Source organism: Sturnus vulgaris, chromosome 14, assembly GCF_052056855.1.
Source record: "Sturnus vulgaris isolate bStuVul1 chromosome 14, bStuVul1.hap1, whole genome shotgun sequence".
Classification (NCBI taxonomy): domain Eukaryota; kingdom Metazoa; phylum Chordata; class Aves; order Passeriformes; family Sturnidae; genus Sturnus; species Sturnus vulgaris.
The window spans coordinates 16,850,985-16,869,441 of NC_142256.1; the positions used below are offsets into that span (position 1 = coordinate 16,850,985).

Consider the following 18,457-nt stretch of genomic DNA (forward strand, 5'->3'; position numbering starts at 1 on the left):
TGCTACTCAGGTTCTCCTGGTTTTCCTGGACCAAAAGGTGAAAAGGGGCTTCCTGGATTAACTGGCCTTGTAGGGCCACCAGTAAGTGGTGGTGTTCTCTTCTCATTTGTCTTGCATGATAGATAGATCTGTAAACAGTATATTTAATTTGTCTAATATTTTTTTGTCCATAACTACCTTGAATGCATGATTCATATATTGTTCCATACTCAGAGGGAGTGAAAGAAAAACTCCTTCTTGGTTTGTTTTTTTTTTTTTCTCCCTCAGGGCTTTCCAGGCACCCCAGGTGCTCCTGGCAGACCTGGTCCTAAAGGAGACCCAGGGGATGTCCTGATTTCTCCAAGATTGAAAGGTGACAAAGGAGACCCTGGCTTCCCAGGACCTCCAGGTCTCCCTGGCATAGATGGCACTCCTGGACGAGATGGACTGCCAGGTTTGCCTGGCCCTAAGGGGGAACCTGTGAGTTCCATTTTAGGCTGTCTTTGACTGGATGGATGTTAGGGCAAGTCCTGCATGCATTTGACATAATGCAGATAAGTGAACTGGCACAAATGCACTTTATGTGATAAGGCAGGAATTCTCTTCAGAAAGTGCCAATCTAGTGATGATACACTGAGGTACCTTCCCAATCTGCCAGAGTTCTAGAAATAAGTTGAGGCTTCTCTTGGGTGATGTCAGAGGGTCTCTTCTGCCATCATCTACACTTCACCTATGTACTGGAGGGAACTCAGTAGCCAGGTTCAGGCCTGCTCTCTACTATGTTAGTAAGGTGTAGGCAGCTAATGAGAGCTGGAAGGATGGAAACTGCCAGAGTTTCAAAGCAGAAGCAATGAAACACTTTACTCTTCTGATAGTAAATACATAATCTTTCTCATTATGCTCTTTCTATTTTCAGGGAAGTGTTGCATTCAAAGGAGAAATGGGTATTCCTGGTGACCCAGGGATACCAGGTCTTCCGGGAGAAAAAGGGCTTCCTGGACCTCCTGGTTTTGGTCCACAAGGCTCACCTGGTGAAAAAGGTATCCAAGGTGTATCCGGCCGTCCAGGGCCTCCTGGTGTTCCAGGTGAGTTGGTCCCTGTGTGCTGTTGAGCAAGTACTGCAAAGTAGAACTTTGCCTCTTTTACTCCAGATAGTTCTCAGAACATAATGCTGCTTCTAAACTTTTCCTAGAAGCTTTGTATGACCTATTGTTATTTGTGAGCTCCCTTAGTGAGGGTCCTCACAGGGAGAGCAGCATTTGTACCATGTCACTTTAGGCATGTGCCTCACCTTCTGCTCTGACCTCCACGGTTCTTCTTCCCCACTGACTGAAGTGGAAATGCATTGTAACTTCCACTGTATGCTTGGTTATACTGCAGCTACAACAGATTTGGGAAAAAAGGGGCTGCTTTGAACAAGTTTGCTTTTGTTACTTTCTTGTAAACTACACAGATCCTCAGTTGTGTTGGTGTCAGCTATGGAAAATACTATTCACATGATTGTACAGAGGATGAAACTATTAAAAAATAACAGTTCAGAAATACTGTCTGAACACTGAACAGGGCTTCCAAGCCCCTATGTGCTTTGTGGGGCTTGGGACCTGAGAATCTATTGAATAAAGTATTGCTGGTGTCTGAGTTCTTTGTAAACTTGGGATGGACAGGCATCTTTTTCTGCTAAAAGAAAAGCAGAAAAGCTCCTATTGCGTGATTCATATTTCTAGTTTTTGGTTTTAGGTCCAAAAGGTGACCCTGGCCAGACTATTACAGAACCAGGAGTTCCAGGTCCCCCTGGTCCTCCAGGAAGAAATGGTGATCCAGGTCTTCCAGGTAAAGCAGCAGCTAGATAGCCAGGGAATTCCAAGAGCTTTTTGTTCTGATTCTGGATAACTATGTTGATGTTCTTTTTACAGGAGATCCTGGTCAGCCAGGTCAGCGTGGTTTACCTGGCATCCCAGGTACAAAGGGAGAGCCAGGTATTCCTGGCATTGGACTCCCAGGTCCACCAGGCCCAAAGGGTACGTTTACTGCCCTGTTACTGTATTGTACTGGCTGGAAGAGGGGACAAAAGGGCTAGTGTCTCTTCACTTTTTACTAGTGAGTTGACTTCTGTCTCTAGAATCCTTTAAAAAATGTTTGTCCTAAAGCTATACATCCGTATAACAGTTTGAGAAATACCAGGAGAAAAAACTACTGAGCTCTTATTATTCTGTTCACTGTCCTGCTCCTTCTCAGTAGCTTACATTCTTCAGTAAACCAACAACACACAAGTGGGTAAAACTTTGGGAAATGAGCTTGAATCAATATATGGTCTCCAAATGCTGCCTCAAGATGCTAATGTTTCTGATGTGAACTGCTTGTGATTTTTGTAAAAATTCATGGCATAGGGAGTGCCCCCTCTGAGAGTCCCAGAGACCCTTTGTGGCAAAGACTGAATGCTCAGAAATTCTCTCAGCTGAATGGGCACCCCTTCAAGTATGCTTGAGCTAGGACAGAACTTCATGAGCTTTAGGCACGTCTGGAGGAGTTGCTGTAATGCTCTCTGGTGTCCTTTCTACTGCCCTAATTTTCATGTCATTTGTAGGTTTCCCAGGGACTCCAGGCCTGCCTGGAGCTCCAGGAACTCCAGGTCGCCCTGGTCTGGATGGACCTCCTGGACCACCTGGTTTCCCAGGACAGAAGGTCTGTGTTTGTGTTTGTTATAAAACTTTCCTTAGAGGTTTTTCTGTGTCACTGGAAAGATGATGAGGAGGATTTCAACTCTTGTTCTCAGTCTTTGATGGTGGGCAAGTAAAATGTTTTACTTGAGTGTGGGTAGTATAATAGAAATTGAACTCTAAGATGGTGGCCATTTTTAATTTGTTACTTTTAACATTTTTAGGAGAGGTTAAACTTATAAAACTCCCTTTCAATTTTTTTAAAATCTATTTGTTATAGGGAGACCGTGGATTTGGAGTTCCAGGACCACCTGGGTCCCCAGGACCCCCAGGCATAAAAGGAGTTCAAGGACCTAAAGGTGATCCTGGCTTCCCAGGAAGCCCTGGTCTCCCAGGCCGGGCAGGCTTTGATGGAATCCCAGGGCCAAAAGGTATTGAGAACTTTCCTGTTTTGTTCCCTACTGAACTTTTAAAAATGTAGCTATGCTGGAAGGAATATAACAGTTAAATACAAGCAGTGCTGACTTTAGAGCCATTACTTCAAAATCAATTTTTCCAAAGCAGACACAACTGTGTAAATGGAAGTTTGTGTTCTCAAAAGGGAATAAATCCCAATATGTGGGTCAGTACCTGAAGGTCTGTATTCTAAAGACAAATAATGTTTATATGGGGGTAAAACTTTATCAATAGAATAATTGTCATTTAGATCCACTGTGCTTCCACATGCACAGAGTTAGCAATTCATTTACCCCAGAATAACTGACCATCATCTGTACATGCCTGATTTGCCGGAGAGCATCTTTTGAGTTTGATGTGGATGATGGCACAATATATGTATGTATAGCCTAGAACCATAAACTTAATACAGTCTATGTTGAGTGAGGACAAATCTCTGGCTTTGAGAAATAGCCTCTGGAGTGTGAATTATTTTTTTTTCTTTTAGGTCAATGTTTGTTTCCACACAAGGACAAGATTTCAAGTACAATGTTCAGGGACTCTGCTCTAAAAGCAATGTCTCTGAAATGAGTTCAGTATTTGAATAAACAAGAGTGTTCTTTTAGGTGACCCTGGACCAAGTGGACCACCAGGACTTCCAGGCCCACCAGGCATCCCTGGCATTGGTGGTCAAGGTCCTCCTGGATCTCCAGGACCTCCAGGTCCTGTTGGCCCCCCAGGTAAAACTTACACGAATGGTTCCCATAGATTATTTCTGGCATATGCAAGCAGGTACAGAAGATGCTTAAAATCCAACTTGACAGATAGACAGTGATAATTAAGTACATATATCTGAAGGGAGTTTGGCTGCCTTTTGTCTAAAATGACTGGTGATGAAGGTCTTGTTCCATCTCTGCACAGAAGGGTACATATGCATGCATGTACGTAATTCTATTCATAAAGTTTGTCCAGGGAAATTTCTTTTCCTTTCATGGGCTTGCCATGCACCAAGTCTTGATGTTGCAGATAGGTGGCAGTCACCACAGTGAGAACACTTATTGTGGTCTTAAGCATGCCTTGCACTGAAGCGTTTCCAAACCTATCCAGTTCCAGTATTAAATTAAATATTGAATTCTGCCATGCCTGTAGAATGTGTGTGTTGCATGTCTGTGACCTACACTGTTTGAATGTGTTTGTTTGTCAGCACTGGGCTTGGCATTGTTTGCAATGCATGCTGACAAAGTCATGGCCAGCTCTAAGACTATGGATCATGGATTGGTTGGTTGTATTCAGATTTTTATGAATGGTGAGCTGAGATTCAGCAAAGTTTTGAACTTGAAGGTAGGTAAGCACTTGAGTAAATAGACCTATGGAGCTTGCATTCTGCTTGTAAGCATAGTGTAGATCATGTTTAGATCTGTTCTTCCTGAGTGAGGCAAAAAACATGTGGTCAGGGCATTCAGAAAGCCTGGAATGTGCCCAGTGTTGGGAGCTAGGGATAAAAGGGGTTGGGACAAGGCACACAGGGGTTCCCTGGGGCAGCAGTGGGTCCTGTGCCTGGCTTGCTGTTCTGACTGTAGAGTCCTGAGATGCACTGGAGGCTAAACTGAAACAGAAGGGCAATACACTCCAGGTTTTGGGGTGAGGGAGGGACGTACTAGTGCAGGTTTGAATGTTTCATCTAATGCATGTTCTTTTGTCTGTAACATCTCCTCTGGTGCTAGCCAGTTTGATTTCATGTGATCACAATTCTACAAAATGCCAATGTTGACAAATGCACAATGATTACTAGAGTTGATGGATTTGAAATGCCTCTATTTTCCCTCTTTATGTGTGTACCGACTAATCAGTGTGGCTATTAACAGCATGGGGCTCTGAAATCTGGTGCATGCAGGAAGGTCCTGCTTGAGAAATCCTTATTTCTCTTGGTACTGCTCTGTCTCTGTTTTGTGCAGAATGCCTTCTCTCATCCCTTGTGTTTTTTACTGGGCTGTTTTGATTCTGTTCCTTTATGCAGCATTAGGGTAAAGTTTCTAGGACTCTGTTTTTTCAGGTATTTTGGAAAATTCTTAGAAGTCCCTATCTTTACCATTCTAAGTTCGGAGTTTGTCCTATATATTATGTTCTCTTTTTTTTTCCTACTTGCTGATAGAAAGCCCTTGAACACAGCGCATATGTATCCCCTGTTCATCATCTGGTACTGGTTCTTTTTCCTCTGCAAAATAACCACTCCAGGCACATGACACCATGGTTTAAAGCAGTGATAAGCTGCTGCCAGAGGGAAACATGCTTAGAATTGAATAAATGGAAATCTACAGCTAATGCCGTCAAGAAAGTTCAATCTGCCTTTTCAACGTGCAAAGAACACATGATGACATCACTCCTAAACTTGTTCCTGCAGCTGAGAGTGGGGTCACCATTACAGAGTTGGAATACTGCTGCCTTGGAGTTATTTATGAGGTTTTGGCATGGTAGTGTCAATTATTTCAGACTATGCCAGGGCATGCAAAATGCAATATACCATCTGTGAGCATAACAATATACGCTTACATAATAAAACTAAAAGAATGTGGGAAAATATTGCAAGTTTTTTTTTGTGCAATAACGAAGGAACCTCTTTTGAAAATCCCTATTTGGAGGGATTTAATAGAATGTGGGGCCAATCAATGAGAAGCTGATTGATAGGGTGTACTCTGGTGTTCAGAAGGGGTCCAAGCCAGTACCTAGAAATGAGAATTTTGTAGGAAACACATCAGAAAAAGCTTGTTCCTCACTTTTGTAGAGAATACTAGACAAGGAGAAAGGGGGGGGAAATTATTTTTAAAATGTACCATCAATACTTGAAAATATCTCAGTGTTTGGGGTTTCTGCATACAGTGGTGGCTGCACTTTGAAAATGATCTCCAAGTTTCCTTGCGTCTGGTTTCTCTTAGCTGCACTAGCATTGAATTCTTTGTATTTAGATCTGTTTTCAGAAACTTTAGATAGAGGGTTTTTTTTTGTCTTTGTTCTAATCTATATGTGCTTTATTTTGTTTCCTAACTTAATGACCATTACAACTGCTTACTGCTACCTGTCTCAACTTCCTGATGAGCTCTAACTCGTTGGCTTTTGAACCTCAGGTCCCCCAGGTACTGTGGTTTGTTTACCAAAGCCTTTTCTTAACTTGAGATTTATGAATTCTCCCTTTTGGTGAGCTACATTTCCAGAGTGAGCATCTTCACTGACACTGTGCACTGGAGGGAAATGAGCCATCTGCTTGCTTCAGCAATGCCTTGAGCTCAGGGTCATTGGCATTGAACAATCTTAAGCATATTTTGACAATTATTATTTTTCATTCAGGGAAAATACAATGCAGTGCAGAATTTTGCTAACCTTCAAAAATATTCAGCTAATGTTATCTTAGAATGTAGGAAAATGCAATAATTCATGGAAATATGTGAATCTGAATACCTAAATATAAAATACAAACTAGTCTAATATATTTGGCTTTTTCTTTTAATAATCAGACTTAATAAGTTGTTAAAGAGAGTTGTTTTCCTTTTGGGTTTTATTTGAATTGCATTTGCTGCATCTTAGTAAAATTTTAGTCATGTTTCTCTTCAGGGGAATACGGCCTTCTAACACTTAGAAATCATTAAAAAATAAATGGTTTTAGAAGAATTGCAGGGTTTTCATCAGTGCTAGGAATGGACTGCAACTAAAACTATTCCTATGGTACTATACCCAGACATACAAATCTCAGCCTTGTCTGACCTTTTACTAAAAGGTTGTGTCTTAACAACATTGTCTAGGGCTGCAAGGCATTCCAGGGGAGAAAGGGGATCCAGGTCCTCCAGGCTTCGATATTCCCGGTCCTCCAGGTGACCAAGGAGCTCCAGGATATCCAGGACCCCCTGGACTACCAGGGCCTCAGGGCTCACCTGGGCCACCTGGCAGGGATGGAATACCTGGACTTCCAGGTAAGTTCATGTATTTTACCTGTGGGGAAAGACCAAACTGCAGTTACAGGTGGTAAGTTCTTTATGCTTGGCCATGCCAGCTTAATGCGATTAGGTGTGTATCCTACCTATTTAAAGTTAGATATATGTAACCATTACATCTCATACTTTAAAAAAAAAAAAAATTGTAAAAAAATTTGTTGCATCAAAATCCTTGTTACCAATATTTCACACATTATTCTTTTTCATACTTCATTATTCTTTTTCAACTTTCAGACATGGTTTTGATCATCATTGTTATGTTACTTCTCTAATTTATTTTGTGCGGTTTTTTTCTAGTCACTGCTATAATTAAAATGTTTAAAGAAAGTATTGATAAATACTATTTAGTTTTAAGTATTAATTTCCTTATTCTAAGTGTTCAACTATTCAGTTAAGCTAGTCTGTTTTGCCTTTTGAAATAGAAATATTAAAAATGAATTTTTGATAATCTCTTGAAGAGAGGGAGCAATACAATTCTAGAAGTAGTATATACTTAATTGTCTTCTTGCCTTTCAATAAATTCAAGTTTGTTCCACTTACTATTTGTGTTTCAAACCAGAGAACTAAACCTCTTGGAGATATAAATATGCTTTCTACCATAGCAGAGCAGTGCAAATTTTCTTCTCAGGACCTAACTGGAAAAATTGCCACAGTTTTCAAGTGTCATTTGATCTGGTTTTAATTTGTACAAAAAATGAGTGCTTGTAATTCCCTTAAAATAGCCATGTGCTGGTTAATAAATACAATAGAGATCCAGGGAAGCAAATTTAAGGTACCTGATAGGTTTTGAGCTTCTGCTCAGAATGACAATGTGGTTCAATGCTTTCAGGTGCCAAAGGTGAGACAGGTGTCATGGGAGCTCCTGGTCCTCCAGGGCCTCCAGGAACTCCTGGAAGAAATGGTCTGCCTGGCTTGAAAGGTAATGTTTGTTTTATTTACCCCTGAAAAGAATGCAGAATGCTGTTTTCCCTGTCCTGTGTTGAAAGAGGCTTTGTAATACTAACATCTAGGTTTTAATTTCTGGGACCTGCCTAAGTTATTGTCTTGTGATAGTGCTGATGTTCAGAATTGCTTTGCAATTTTAAGCCATAGCATTCAACCACTATTTAGTTGATGTCATGAATTGTTAGCTATTTTAGAAACGTTTCCTTTGGATTGATGGCATTGAAATGGGGCAATGTTCCCCGAAGTGTATTTTGAAATCTGCTTAAAATAGCAGAAAGAAGAAAATCAGTAGGTTAGTGTTATGGAGTCATCAAGAATTATCTATATAAGTATCACAAAGAGTCTCTTCTTTCTGCATTTTCCCAAACCTCCTGCTGGAGATGAATTTTGAAAGAGTTTAGTAGAAGAAAACCTGATTTACCTCTCCATAACAAAGAGGCTCTGAATCCAAAGCTGCCATAGCTGTTGTGACCCTTTTGTGTTGGTGGAACAGCTTGGTGGGGCTCTGGAAGCTCTTGAAGTGGCTCAGATAGGCACAGCTGCTTCCTCTGCTGTCCAGAGCTGACAGACATGCCCGTGCTGTGGAGCACCTTCCATAAACTGCCTACTCATTTGGTGAATTCCAGCTTCGTGAATAAATCATGGAATGCCTATGTAAGAAAAAGCATGACAAATTCGCCTACCTTACGGGTTTTTTTTGGTTTTTTTCCTCTTTTGTTGGCTGTACTTACTGTAGGTAATAGTGGATTACCTGGTCCACCAGGGCCTCCTGGACCAGTGGGGCAGAAAGGAATCAAAGGTGAAGCAGGTCTGCCAGGTCCACCCGGAACACTTGATCCCAAACAGCTGGGAGCAAAAGGAGAAAAAGGGGAGCCAGGTGTTCCAGGTAAAGAATTTTGCATGTGGATATGGGGAGGTGGTTTGTCCTCTACACATAGTGGTGAGCTGTGACTGAATCCATTACTGTTCATTCACTCGTAGAGGAAAAAAAAATAATTTGGAATGTAGATGTGGTTTAAGGGTCTTGTACTTTCTATAGGGATTTTGTGACTATTTCCTGTTTATGGTTAGTTTGCAATGTCCTTGCTCATTAACTGTTACTATTATTTTGCACGTGGCAGTTTTGTAATAGCACTAAGGTGCTTTCAGCAGGATTACACTTCAGCCTTCTTGGGGTTATTCCTAAGCATGGTGAGAGAGTTTTCATAGTTGCTGTGCTGGCTGCATTCCTGCTATCTCAAAGGCCGTTGGGTCTTTGCCATATAGGTTGAAATTGCTCAGGTCATCTGCTCATGCACCACCTCTATATTCTCCCTTTGGGTGTCTCTCTGTACCACCTGTGAGCTAAATGTCATCTCTGTGTGTGTTTCTGCTTGGGAAGTTGGCAGCCTGGAAGTCTTTCTCAAGTCTGTGTTCTCTCATTCCTGCAGGCTTCCCCCTCCTCCCCCATCAAGGGGTCTCCTTTGAACTCTAATTTAGTCTTGAGAAGACTGAAAAATATTCTACCCTAGAGAGAGCCAGAATGCTTTCCCCTAATGTTGTCCCAGCCATTATTGTGCTAATTTACCTATTGTATTAATTTCTTGCAAGCCTAGATAGGATCCTAAGACACTATTTTTCTTTCTCTGTGGAAGGCAGGTTTAACTATGTCAGCAGAGCAACATAAAGTTCTTATGAGATAACAGCCACATAGAATTTGTAAAAATCTGCTAAAACACCTTCGTTAATTTTTATAATGGATTAGTCTCAAAGTGATTTTGTAATTTAACTTATATATAAATAATCTAGCTGAATGCAAAGGTTAGAATGAAGTCTGCTCATACAGAAGACAGCCCTTTGAATGAAGTATACTGGCATTAGTCATGAAGTTACTTTTCTCTCTACTTACTTATTGTTCCTGTTCTGTAGTAATTTTAAGTTTTCCAGAACAAATATTTTGTGTTCTGTGATACTTTTCTTTGCTAAACTAGGAGGAATTATATTTACTGAAGAAAAATCCCAATTTGTTTTTTTTTTTTTCATCCATAGCTACATCTGATCTCTTAAGGTAAAAGAAAACATACAGTAGTAGTAATACCAGTAATAATAGAATGTGTCTTTTTCCCTTAAGGTATTCCTGGTTTATCAGGCCAGAAAGGTTATCAAGGTCTCCCAGGTGACCCAGGCCCACCAGGAATTAGTGGCCCACCAGGTGTGCCAGGATTGTCAGGTCAGTAAATAAGGCCTCAGCTGGACAGCTTTGATGAATAAAGATTTGCATATGTTTTTATCACATGGAGTTGGGATGTTAATACGCTTATATCTAGACTAACCTTAGGGATTTGTGTTAAAAACTGTAGCACAGTTTTGGGACATTTAAAATCATTATCCAAGCACTGGTTTGTTGAAGCCCTTTCCTTCAAACAGACCCAAGAGCAGATTTAAACTGATCCCATTAAAGACTAAGGTGTCTTCTAAGATAACTGGAAAAGTACTTGCTGCTTGAGCAAGCAAGGTGACTGCAGAATCTGTCAATAGGACTTTAATTTCATATGTTTATTTTGTGTATTGATAAGCATTATATTTTGAAAATGGCCAAACTGATGTATTGCAAAGGCTGTCTGGGAGTCAAATATTTGCTTTAAAGAATTGCAAGGAAAAAGAAAACTAATTCTGTTTCGCACCAGTTCTCTGTACAGCTATAACAATTTATCTGAAGTCTTGAGTCTTTGCTTGCTGTGTCTAATGTAGGCCTTGCTCTAAATATTTTGTTGGGCTTGGGGAATATTGTTAACCATTCAGGACTCAAACTAGTTTGGGCATTGTAGGTTGCATTTAATTCTGTAATAGAAGCTACTGAATATTTGTTGCACATAAGAAAGAGATAATGTGTTCATTCTGCAGAGGAACTTGAGAGACTATATCACACCAGTACTGAATCCTTTCAGATGGTGACTAAATCCTGGACTGAGATTTGACCTATTTCATTAGACTTATCTTCAAAACAAATAAGCAGTGGCCCTGATCAAATCTTGGCTTGCAACAAACTTACTACAAATAAGTCTGGAAAAGCAAGTAGGAGCAGTATGAGGCTTAAAGCAACTCCAAATCCATTGCTTGTAATCAGATGATAAGCATGTTCACATGAGAATGCAGGGATATTGGTAACCTGTAATTACTGCCATTAATTAATTCAATCACACATTTCCTAGGCATCAAGGGAGACATGGGGCTTCCTGGGCAGCCAGGACCAACAGGACCTCCAGGATTAAAAGGTGCTATGGGAGAGATGGGCCTTCCAGGTTAGTTTCAGTGCTTCAATTTCACTTCATTTGGGCCAGTGTTCTTTTATATACTCCAAAGATGACTTTGCTTGTGTCTAGTATGTAATAATAACAATATAGATGAAGATTGCATAAAGCCCTACATACATAATTGAGATTTTTAGGTAATTGTTTTAGTTTGGTTTTAAAAGGAAAAAAACATTAGGTATTCAAGGCCAGCCAGTCAAATTGTTAGGCCTTTCTAGTTTGGTTGCTGTACTTTGATTTCTGTAAATTACTGCAGAAATTTTATTTATATTTTTTTAAATTTCATTTTATATTTTGGACAGGTCCCCCCGGGCTTAAAGGCAACCAAGGACTAGCAGGACGTCCAGGGCAGCCTGGGCCTGCAGGATTTCCTGGACTGAAAGGGCAGAAAGGTGACCCTGGTCTTTCAAGCACTGGTATTCCTGGTCCCCCTGGACCAAAGGTACCTTAACAAAATTCTTCAATCGAAAATTCCATGAGCAAATTAAATTTTGTGTTGATTTTTTTCTCCCCAATTATTACTTAATATATTCTATGTATAACTGCAAATATGTATATAAATAGATTAGTAACAAGCAGGGTTGACTTTTCAGGTGAAATAAAAATTTCTCCTTTTAAAGATGAAAATAGTTATATATAACTTAATCAGGTTAAAGGAGAAGATTGTTTACCAGACTTTTCAAGTTGGGTTTACTTAGTGGCCTTATCTTCGCTGTGACACTTTCACAGTTGCTAGGGATTTATACAATTAATATCATTGTCCCCCTGTCTAATTACGTAGTTAATGCCTAAAAAATTAAGATATGCATTTAATGACAAATTACTAATAATATAGCATGGTTACTGCTGCTTAAAATTTTAAAGTCTGTATAAAATATTTGAATTAGTATTTACCAATGTCATCCTTTCTGCCATCCACAAAAAAGTGACAAAGATCTAAAAGATCAAAAAGAATGTCTAACAGTCTTCACTGATTACTGATCACTTCACAGCCTTGCAATTAATGTTGCACACAATTAACTTAGCAAAAACATTGCATAATCAAAGCTGCACTGGTTTCTTTTTTATTCTGCATTATCATCAAAAAATCTCTGATCCTGCTGGAAGAAAGGAAGATACTTTTTTTTTTCTTTAAATAAGGCCAGTTCTGAAGAAGAACTATGATACTGTACACAAAATTATAGGGGAAAATTGTTGAAGTTTTACTATTGCTGTTTTTGCTTAATTTTGTGTTGAGATGATTCATATTAACTGGATGTAAGGAGAGGTGTACACAACATATTTGTGACCTTGATGTGATGGTAGAATGGGGAACATACAATAATGTCCTTCCTATCCTAAAGAGTCTGGGTTCTTATTTCTGCTTAATTTTTCTAGGGAGATCTTGGCTTGCCTGGATACCCAGGCAGTCCAGGCTCTAAAGGTGTAGCTGGAAATCCTGGTTTGCCTGGATTTCCAGGCAGTCCAGGTGCAAAAGGAGAACCAGGCCTTCCTGGATTCCCAGGTAATTCTCAACAGATTTCTTTTCATTTCCCCTCTTGCTAATATTGGTACAAACACATTGTAACACATGGTAGCTAAACACATTGGGTAACTTGGGGAGACTCCAGCTCCTCAGATTTTCTGGCAATCTGGTGCTTGTAAGCTTTGTGCTGTTGGAATTGTCACTGCAAAAGTGTGGGAATGCTTCTGTTATGAGTGCCTTCTGAAATTATCTCCTCTGAGGGGATAGAGCAGCTATGTTAGTTAATGCTCTCCATAGCACTCACTCTTACCTTCTCTAACACACAAATATTGGGGTCAAAAAAAAGTATCCATGTTTTTTCTTCATGAATCAATAAAAAAGTACCATCCTGGAAAATTTAGCACTTCTTTTCATAGCATTTATTGTCCAAAAAATGTGTTCTAAAGAGAAATCTCTGAAATATAATTAAATTAGGTTTTGCACTTTGTTCTTTATAAAAATATTAATAGAGGTTGTTCACAGGTGTATGTCAGTTTTTTCATTCAAAATTTAAAAAAACAAAGCTTTTACCTCTGCTGCATTAACAGCACTAAAGACTGTTTTACAAATATGCTTGAGCTGCCTTGATGTAGAAAATTAGGGAATTTACAACTGTGGTTGTGACAGCAGGAAGCTTAGAAGAAAACAAAACCTGACCATGAACCTGACTTTTTGCTCTCTTCCATGTCATGCCTAAAAGACTGAGCAGCTACAACGTGTATTGTGACACTGCCTTGATCAGGCTCAGGTGCTGTTCAGAACAGACACTGCAACAGATCAAGTGTTTTTCCTACTTCCCACTCAGCTCACGCTGTAGGGGTGAGAATCTAGTGTAAACTCTTAGGACCATTTTTATTAAGTTCCTGTCGCAGGAAAGGAAAAAAGGGTTGGGGAACTTGCATTCAATCCCAGTTCATCATGCTTTCATTTTCTTGTCAAGCAGAAACACCTGTCTCTAAAATAGTAACTTTCTAACAGACCGCCAAACAGAGTTGCTGTGTGCTTGGCCACGAGCACTCAACAGTTAAGAGGAAGCTTGAGAGTAGCAATAAGGGCAGCTGTACCAGTATGTTTTGTTTCTGTACATTCTTTGCTGTATAATTCATCTTTGCAGCTATAAGCCTGCAAAAACGAGCATACAGTATCTTGGTAGAATTGGCTCATTTGTTACTCAGGGCATCTCAGATTGTAGCATTTCAAGATCTGCTGAAAAGTCAGTTTTGTTCATTATTTGATTGAAATGCTTGTACTTTACAGGAACACCAGGAATTCCAGGACCAAAAGGTATTGAGGGCCCTCCAGGTAATCCTGGCCTGCCTGGACCGCCTGGGCCAGCAGGTGAGCATGGACAGTGCAGCAGAGATCAGCTGCTTCTGTGAAAAACATAGCACTTCCTTTCTTATATTTTTAGCATCATGGAAATGTATGTATATGGGTGTTCAAACACCATTGCATACACTTAATTTTCTGAAATTAAACAGCAAAGAAAGAAATTTTAACTTTCTTTTGAGGACTTGTATTTGCTGTCAATTCATTAGCTATTGAAACAAGAAGTGTTTCTGTACTTACCAGCTTTATTTATGCTACGTATTACAGTGGTCTAATCTGTTTTTAAAGAAGCAAAATCCTAATTTATTCTAAAGGGAAGCATTATATTTTAGCAAACAGTGATTGCTTGAAAATTCCCAGACCTAAAGGCCTTTTCTAAATTGTCAAAGGAGAGAGAAAATGGGTTAATTTTTAGATTATACCCCGTAAAACTTTTATTGCATTACTATACTTTTAGATTCAGATGGTGGTGAAGGGGATGCTGGTTTTCTTTACTGCAGTTTAGGCAAGACTGTGCTAATGTGTTCTGTCCCTGTTTTAGGTGATATTGGTCATCCTGGCCCTCCTGGTCCTTCAGGGGAAAAGGGACAACCTGGTCGAGATGGTATCCCTGGACCAGCGGGTCAGAAGGGTGAACCAGGTTAGGTGTCCTTCCTGTTTCTTTCCTCCTCTTCACTCTGCACTGACATGTCCTGCTTGCTCTGTTCTTTCTTTCCTGTAACTGCCTTTGCACGGTCAAAGCTGCTCCTGTCGTTTCTGGCTGCTGGGTGGCTCACAAAGAGTGCTGGCAAGCTGCCAGAGAAGCACAGGACAAGAATTCAGTCAGCTCTTCTGGGTTTTATTACCTGGCTTTAACATTAGTCCCTGTTCCTGTATTCTATGGTAGCTGTATTGCTTCAGCTCAGTTACACAGTGGATAAACAGTGTAATCCCTGCTCTAAAGATAGATCTTCAAACAAAAATGCAAACATAGTAACTCCCAAAATTTGAAAGAACATGGATTGCTAGGGGATGGAAACACTTATGAAAGTTACAGATGCATTCAATAGCAAAACCCCCAACTTTGGGGAAGACTCGTGAGTGAATGAGAATCCAAGTAATTTCAAGGGATTGCTTATTTAGACGAAAACCACTTTCGTTGCTCGAAGCCTCATGTTTCTGTTCCTAAAGACCTGAAAGCTAAATACTCATTTTTCTCTAAATCCATCTTATTTTCAGGTCTACCAGGTTTTGGGCATCCAGGACCTCCAGGACTCCCAGGATTGTCAGGTAAAGCTTTTTTGTTGCCCTTTATTAAAAGGGTCAATGTAAAATACATTTACACACCAAAACCAAGAAAGGTGTGTTGTATTTTCTGTAACAAATACATGCTATAGCTACAAGTAATTTTTTTCCTCAGCTGACTGTTTTAAATTAACCACAGCAATAAAGACATTTTATTACTGACTACTGTATTTTGTAAGTTAGCAATTATGCAGCCAGAATAAATGTACAGAGCAAGAGCCTACTGCATTGTGTGGAACTTTGCTGATTTCTATCAGTAAATAAAGCATTCATACAACAGATGACAAATGAAGCTGCTTTGGAAGTATAGGTACTTGATACGTTGCTCTTCTTCATTGAATTAAAGCTCCTGAATTCTTCAGGCTTATTTGAAAATTTTGCAAATATGTCTTAATTTTCAGCAATAGCTCAAAAAAAAAAGGATGAAGTCTTAATATTGACAGGTTTCTTCACAGAAAGCCTTATTTGTAGGCTTACAGTCTCCAAGGATGTTTATGAATTGCAACATCATTGACTTAGACGTTTTAACATGTTATAAGCTATAGTGCTTTCTCCTGCAAGAATTATTAGCCCTCACTCTTTTCTGAATGTTAGATAATTTTGCACTGTCTCAGTCTGCAAATAAGGGGAGTTCTGGCCAGACTTGTGTGTTCTGCAAGAGAGAGAAACGACTTTGCAAGCTGGCTTTTGGGCTTTACATAACTTTGTAACAGTATTCATAAACATGACTTTTTGCAGGGCAAAAAGGAGAACTGGGGTTACCTGGCCCACCGGGACCCCCTGGACTTCCAGGTCTGAAGGGGGAACCAGGTTTCCAGGGATTCCCTGGTCTGCAGGGTCCACCAGGTCCACCAGGAATACCAGGACCACCTCTGGAAGGTCCTAAAGGTAGCCCTGGTCCACCAGGTGTTCCAGGAAGGCCAGGTAAGAGCATGATCCATACCTGTGAACATCTGCCAGTACTTTGATATTTTGCTGGTAGGTCATCAGCCTTTAAATTGGCTCAGTTTATTTGGATGGATAAGGTCAAGCCTCATGGAATAGGTGTGTGGGCAACCAGAGAGTTTTGTTACCAAAAAACCTCAGTGTCTATAAATAAACCAGCCTCAGTTTCTCTAAATTTCTGATGCCTGGCAGCAAAAATCAAAGGTGTTCCCACGCAGGAAATTTTCCGCATGCTGCCTCAATAATCACTCACAAGCACGATACGACCTTTGAACACCTGAGAACTTTGCAGTATTGTCACACAATCAGCAAACGTCACTGCACACAAAAAACCAAAAGTAACAAACCCCATCAATCTAAGAGTCATGAAAATCAAATTCCCACTAGCATCCCAGCATGATCAGATTGGATACTGCTCCTCATCTCCAGGCCATGTAACACAAGTCATTGCTCCATTGTGTCACGTGGCTCCCATGGACTCTGCTCCATCGTGCTGTGTTCATCTTTCCATTCCATGTTTGCATTGTATTCCTGCACCAACTAATTCGGGAAATGAGAAAACACTACACTGAGTTAACATTGCTGAGCAATTACCTGGCCTGTGTTAGAAATTGATTTCTATTTTGTTATAGAATGTTTATTTGCATTTAGATACTGCTCTTGAAAAAAATCTAATTTAAATAAACCTGCCACAGCTCCAGCTCAAGCTTATTGCTGGATCTTTAATCCAGAAGTACTTTGCTACATCTAAGATTCATCTCACATAACAGGCTTGATATTCTCCCTAATGGAGGCCGCTTTCAAACCAAGCCATTGGTTGATGACATGGATTTTTTCCTTTGCATATTAATGGTGAAGTAATATTTTTATTTATTGCCCTCAAATTATTCTTTTATTTAAAGACTTTCTGAGGAAAGTTAGTTTTGAATTAGTACATTTGTAAAATAACTCCAACACAGATATTGTTGATTTTTGGGTATCAAGGGAGAGTTTAGCTTTGCAGTATACACTTGGAAAGATTTAAAGGTTCACTTTTTCCTCATGCTTGCTTCTGACACAAGAGGAAGCAGTCACACTGAATAATGGGTTTTTTTTAATGGAATTCTATCAAAATATTTTCCCTAGAGCTCAAATTCATGTTATTATCAATAGCAATATGAGTTTTTTCTTTTGTAGAGCATGCTATGAAGTCATATACCCTGTGTATTTAAAAAACGAGTCATTATAAACATTTGGTTTTAATCTATAACACCTTAGAACTGAGGTGCTGTTTGCTGGTATAATGAGGTTTTCTTTTAGTCCTAGTAAAAATACTTCCATTGTGTTTCATCCTAAACCTGCTTTGTGTGTGACTGATGTGAAACAACCACCCTGTGGGTTAATAATCCCCAGCCAGTCACAATGTCTTCCTGGTTTCCTATTTGGTTAGTGGAATGAGGAATGCCTTCCCCCTTTTTCTTGAAGAAACTGGCTCCCTGCTGTGCCCCAGGGGCTCTAACCAGGCAGTGAAACATCCCTGCAGCACGTTTGTAGCCCCAGTTTGCTTTTGACTTTCTGTTAATTCTTCTGTATATAGAGTACTACAGCAATTAAAATTTTGGCCCAGGACAGTGATTGGTCCATAACAGTGTAGGGCTTTCATTTTTAAAAGTTTCTTATTAAGAGGATATCTCCAGACTTTAAAGATGATTTTAAAAGTAAATCAGGCTAAGCAACCTCTGGGGTATAATAAAAGTACCAACTGAGATTCTCTGCTCTGTTGTAGCATTGGGGGTTTATGAAGCTGCTCATCCTGTTCACACTTCCCTGTCTAAATCAAGTGTTTACTGATTCTGATCAGCTGGGAAGGTGGAGCAATGGTGGGACTCATTTTGTGTAGATTTATGAGCAGGGGAAACAACCAGTGAGGTTCTGCTCAGCCATGTTCTCTCTCTTTTTCTCTTTCTTTTTCTTATTTCCAATTTTGTTGCATGCAATGTATAAAGTGAAGCATTTGTTTTGCTCAGTTATGTGTGAACTAATGTGGATAAACCAAACTATTATTGCAGTTCTGGTACAATCAGCACTCCAGCCTTTTGTTTCTGATGATAACAGAGTCTATTGTTG

The 18,457-nt window shown here is 39.8% G+C and overlaps 1 protein-coding gene across 1 annotated transcript in view; it reads left to right on the forward strand.

Moving 5' to 3' along the window:
- Positions 1 to 18,457, forward strand: part of COL4A5 (collagen type IV alpha 5 chain) — a 75,578-nt gene that overhangs the window by 45,363 nt on the left and 11,758 nt on the right. The window contains exons 23-41 of the mRNA XM_014886554.2: positions 11 to 81; positions 268 to 459; positions 896 to 1,064; positions 1,717 to 1,809; positions 1,893 to 1,997; positions 2,564 to 2,661; positions 2,917 to 3,067; positions 3,698 to 3,811; positions 6,866 to 7,033; positions 7,884 to 7,973; positions 8,736 to 8,885; positions 10,110 to 10,208; positions 11,191 to 11,280; positions 11,592 to 11,731; positions 12,667 to 12,793; positions 14,051 to 14,131; positions 14,664 to 14,762; positions 15,341 to 15,391; positions 16,145 to 16,330. Of these exons, the coding sequence (XP_014742040.2) occupies positions 11 to 81; positions 268 to 459; positions 896 to 1,064; positions 1,717 to 1,809; positions 1,893 to 1,997; positions 2,564 to 2,661; positions 2,917 to 3,067; positions 3,698 to 3,811; positions 6,866 to 7,033; positions 7,884 to 7,973; positions 8,736 to 8,885; positions 10,110 to 10,208; positions 11,191 to 11,280; positions 11,592 to 11,731; positions 12,667 to 12,793; positions 14,051 to 14,131; positions 14,664 to 14,762; positions 15,341 to 15,391; positions 16,145 to 16,330 (2,274 nt within the window). The remainder of the gene's footprint in view (positions 1 to 10; positions 82 to 267; positions 460 to 895; positions 1,065 to 1,716; positions 1,810 to 1,892; positions 1,998 to 2,563; positions 2,662 to 2,916; positions 3,068 to 3,697; positions 3,812 to 6,865; positions 7,034 to 7,883; positions 7,974 to 8,735; positions 8,886 to 10,109; positions 10,209 to 11,190; positions 11,281 to 11,591; positions 11,732 to 12,666; positions 12,794 to 14,050; positions 14,132 to 14,663; positions 14,763 to 15,340; positions 15,392 to 16,144; positions 16,331 to 18,457) is intronic.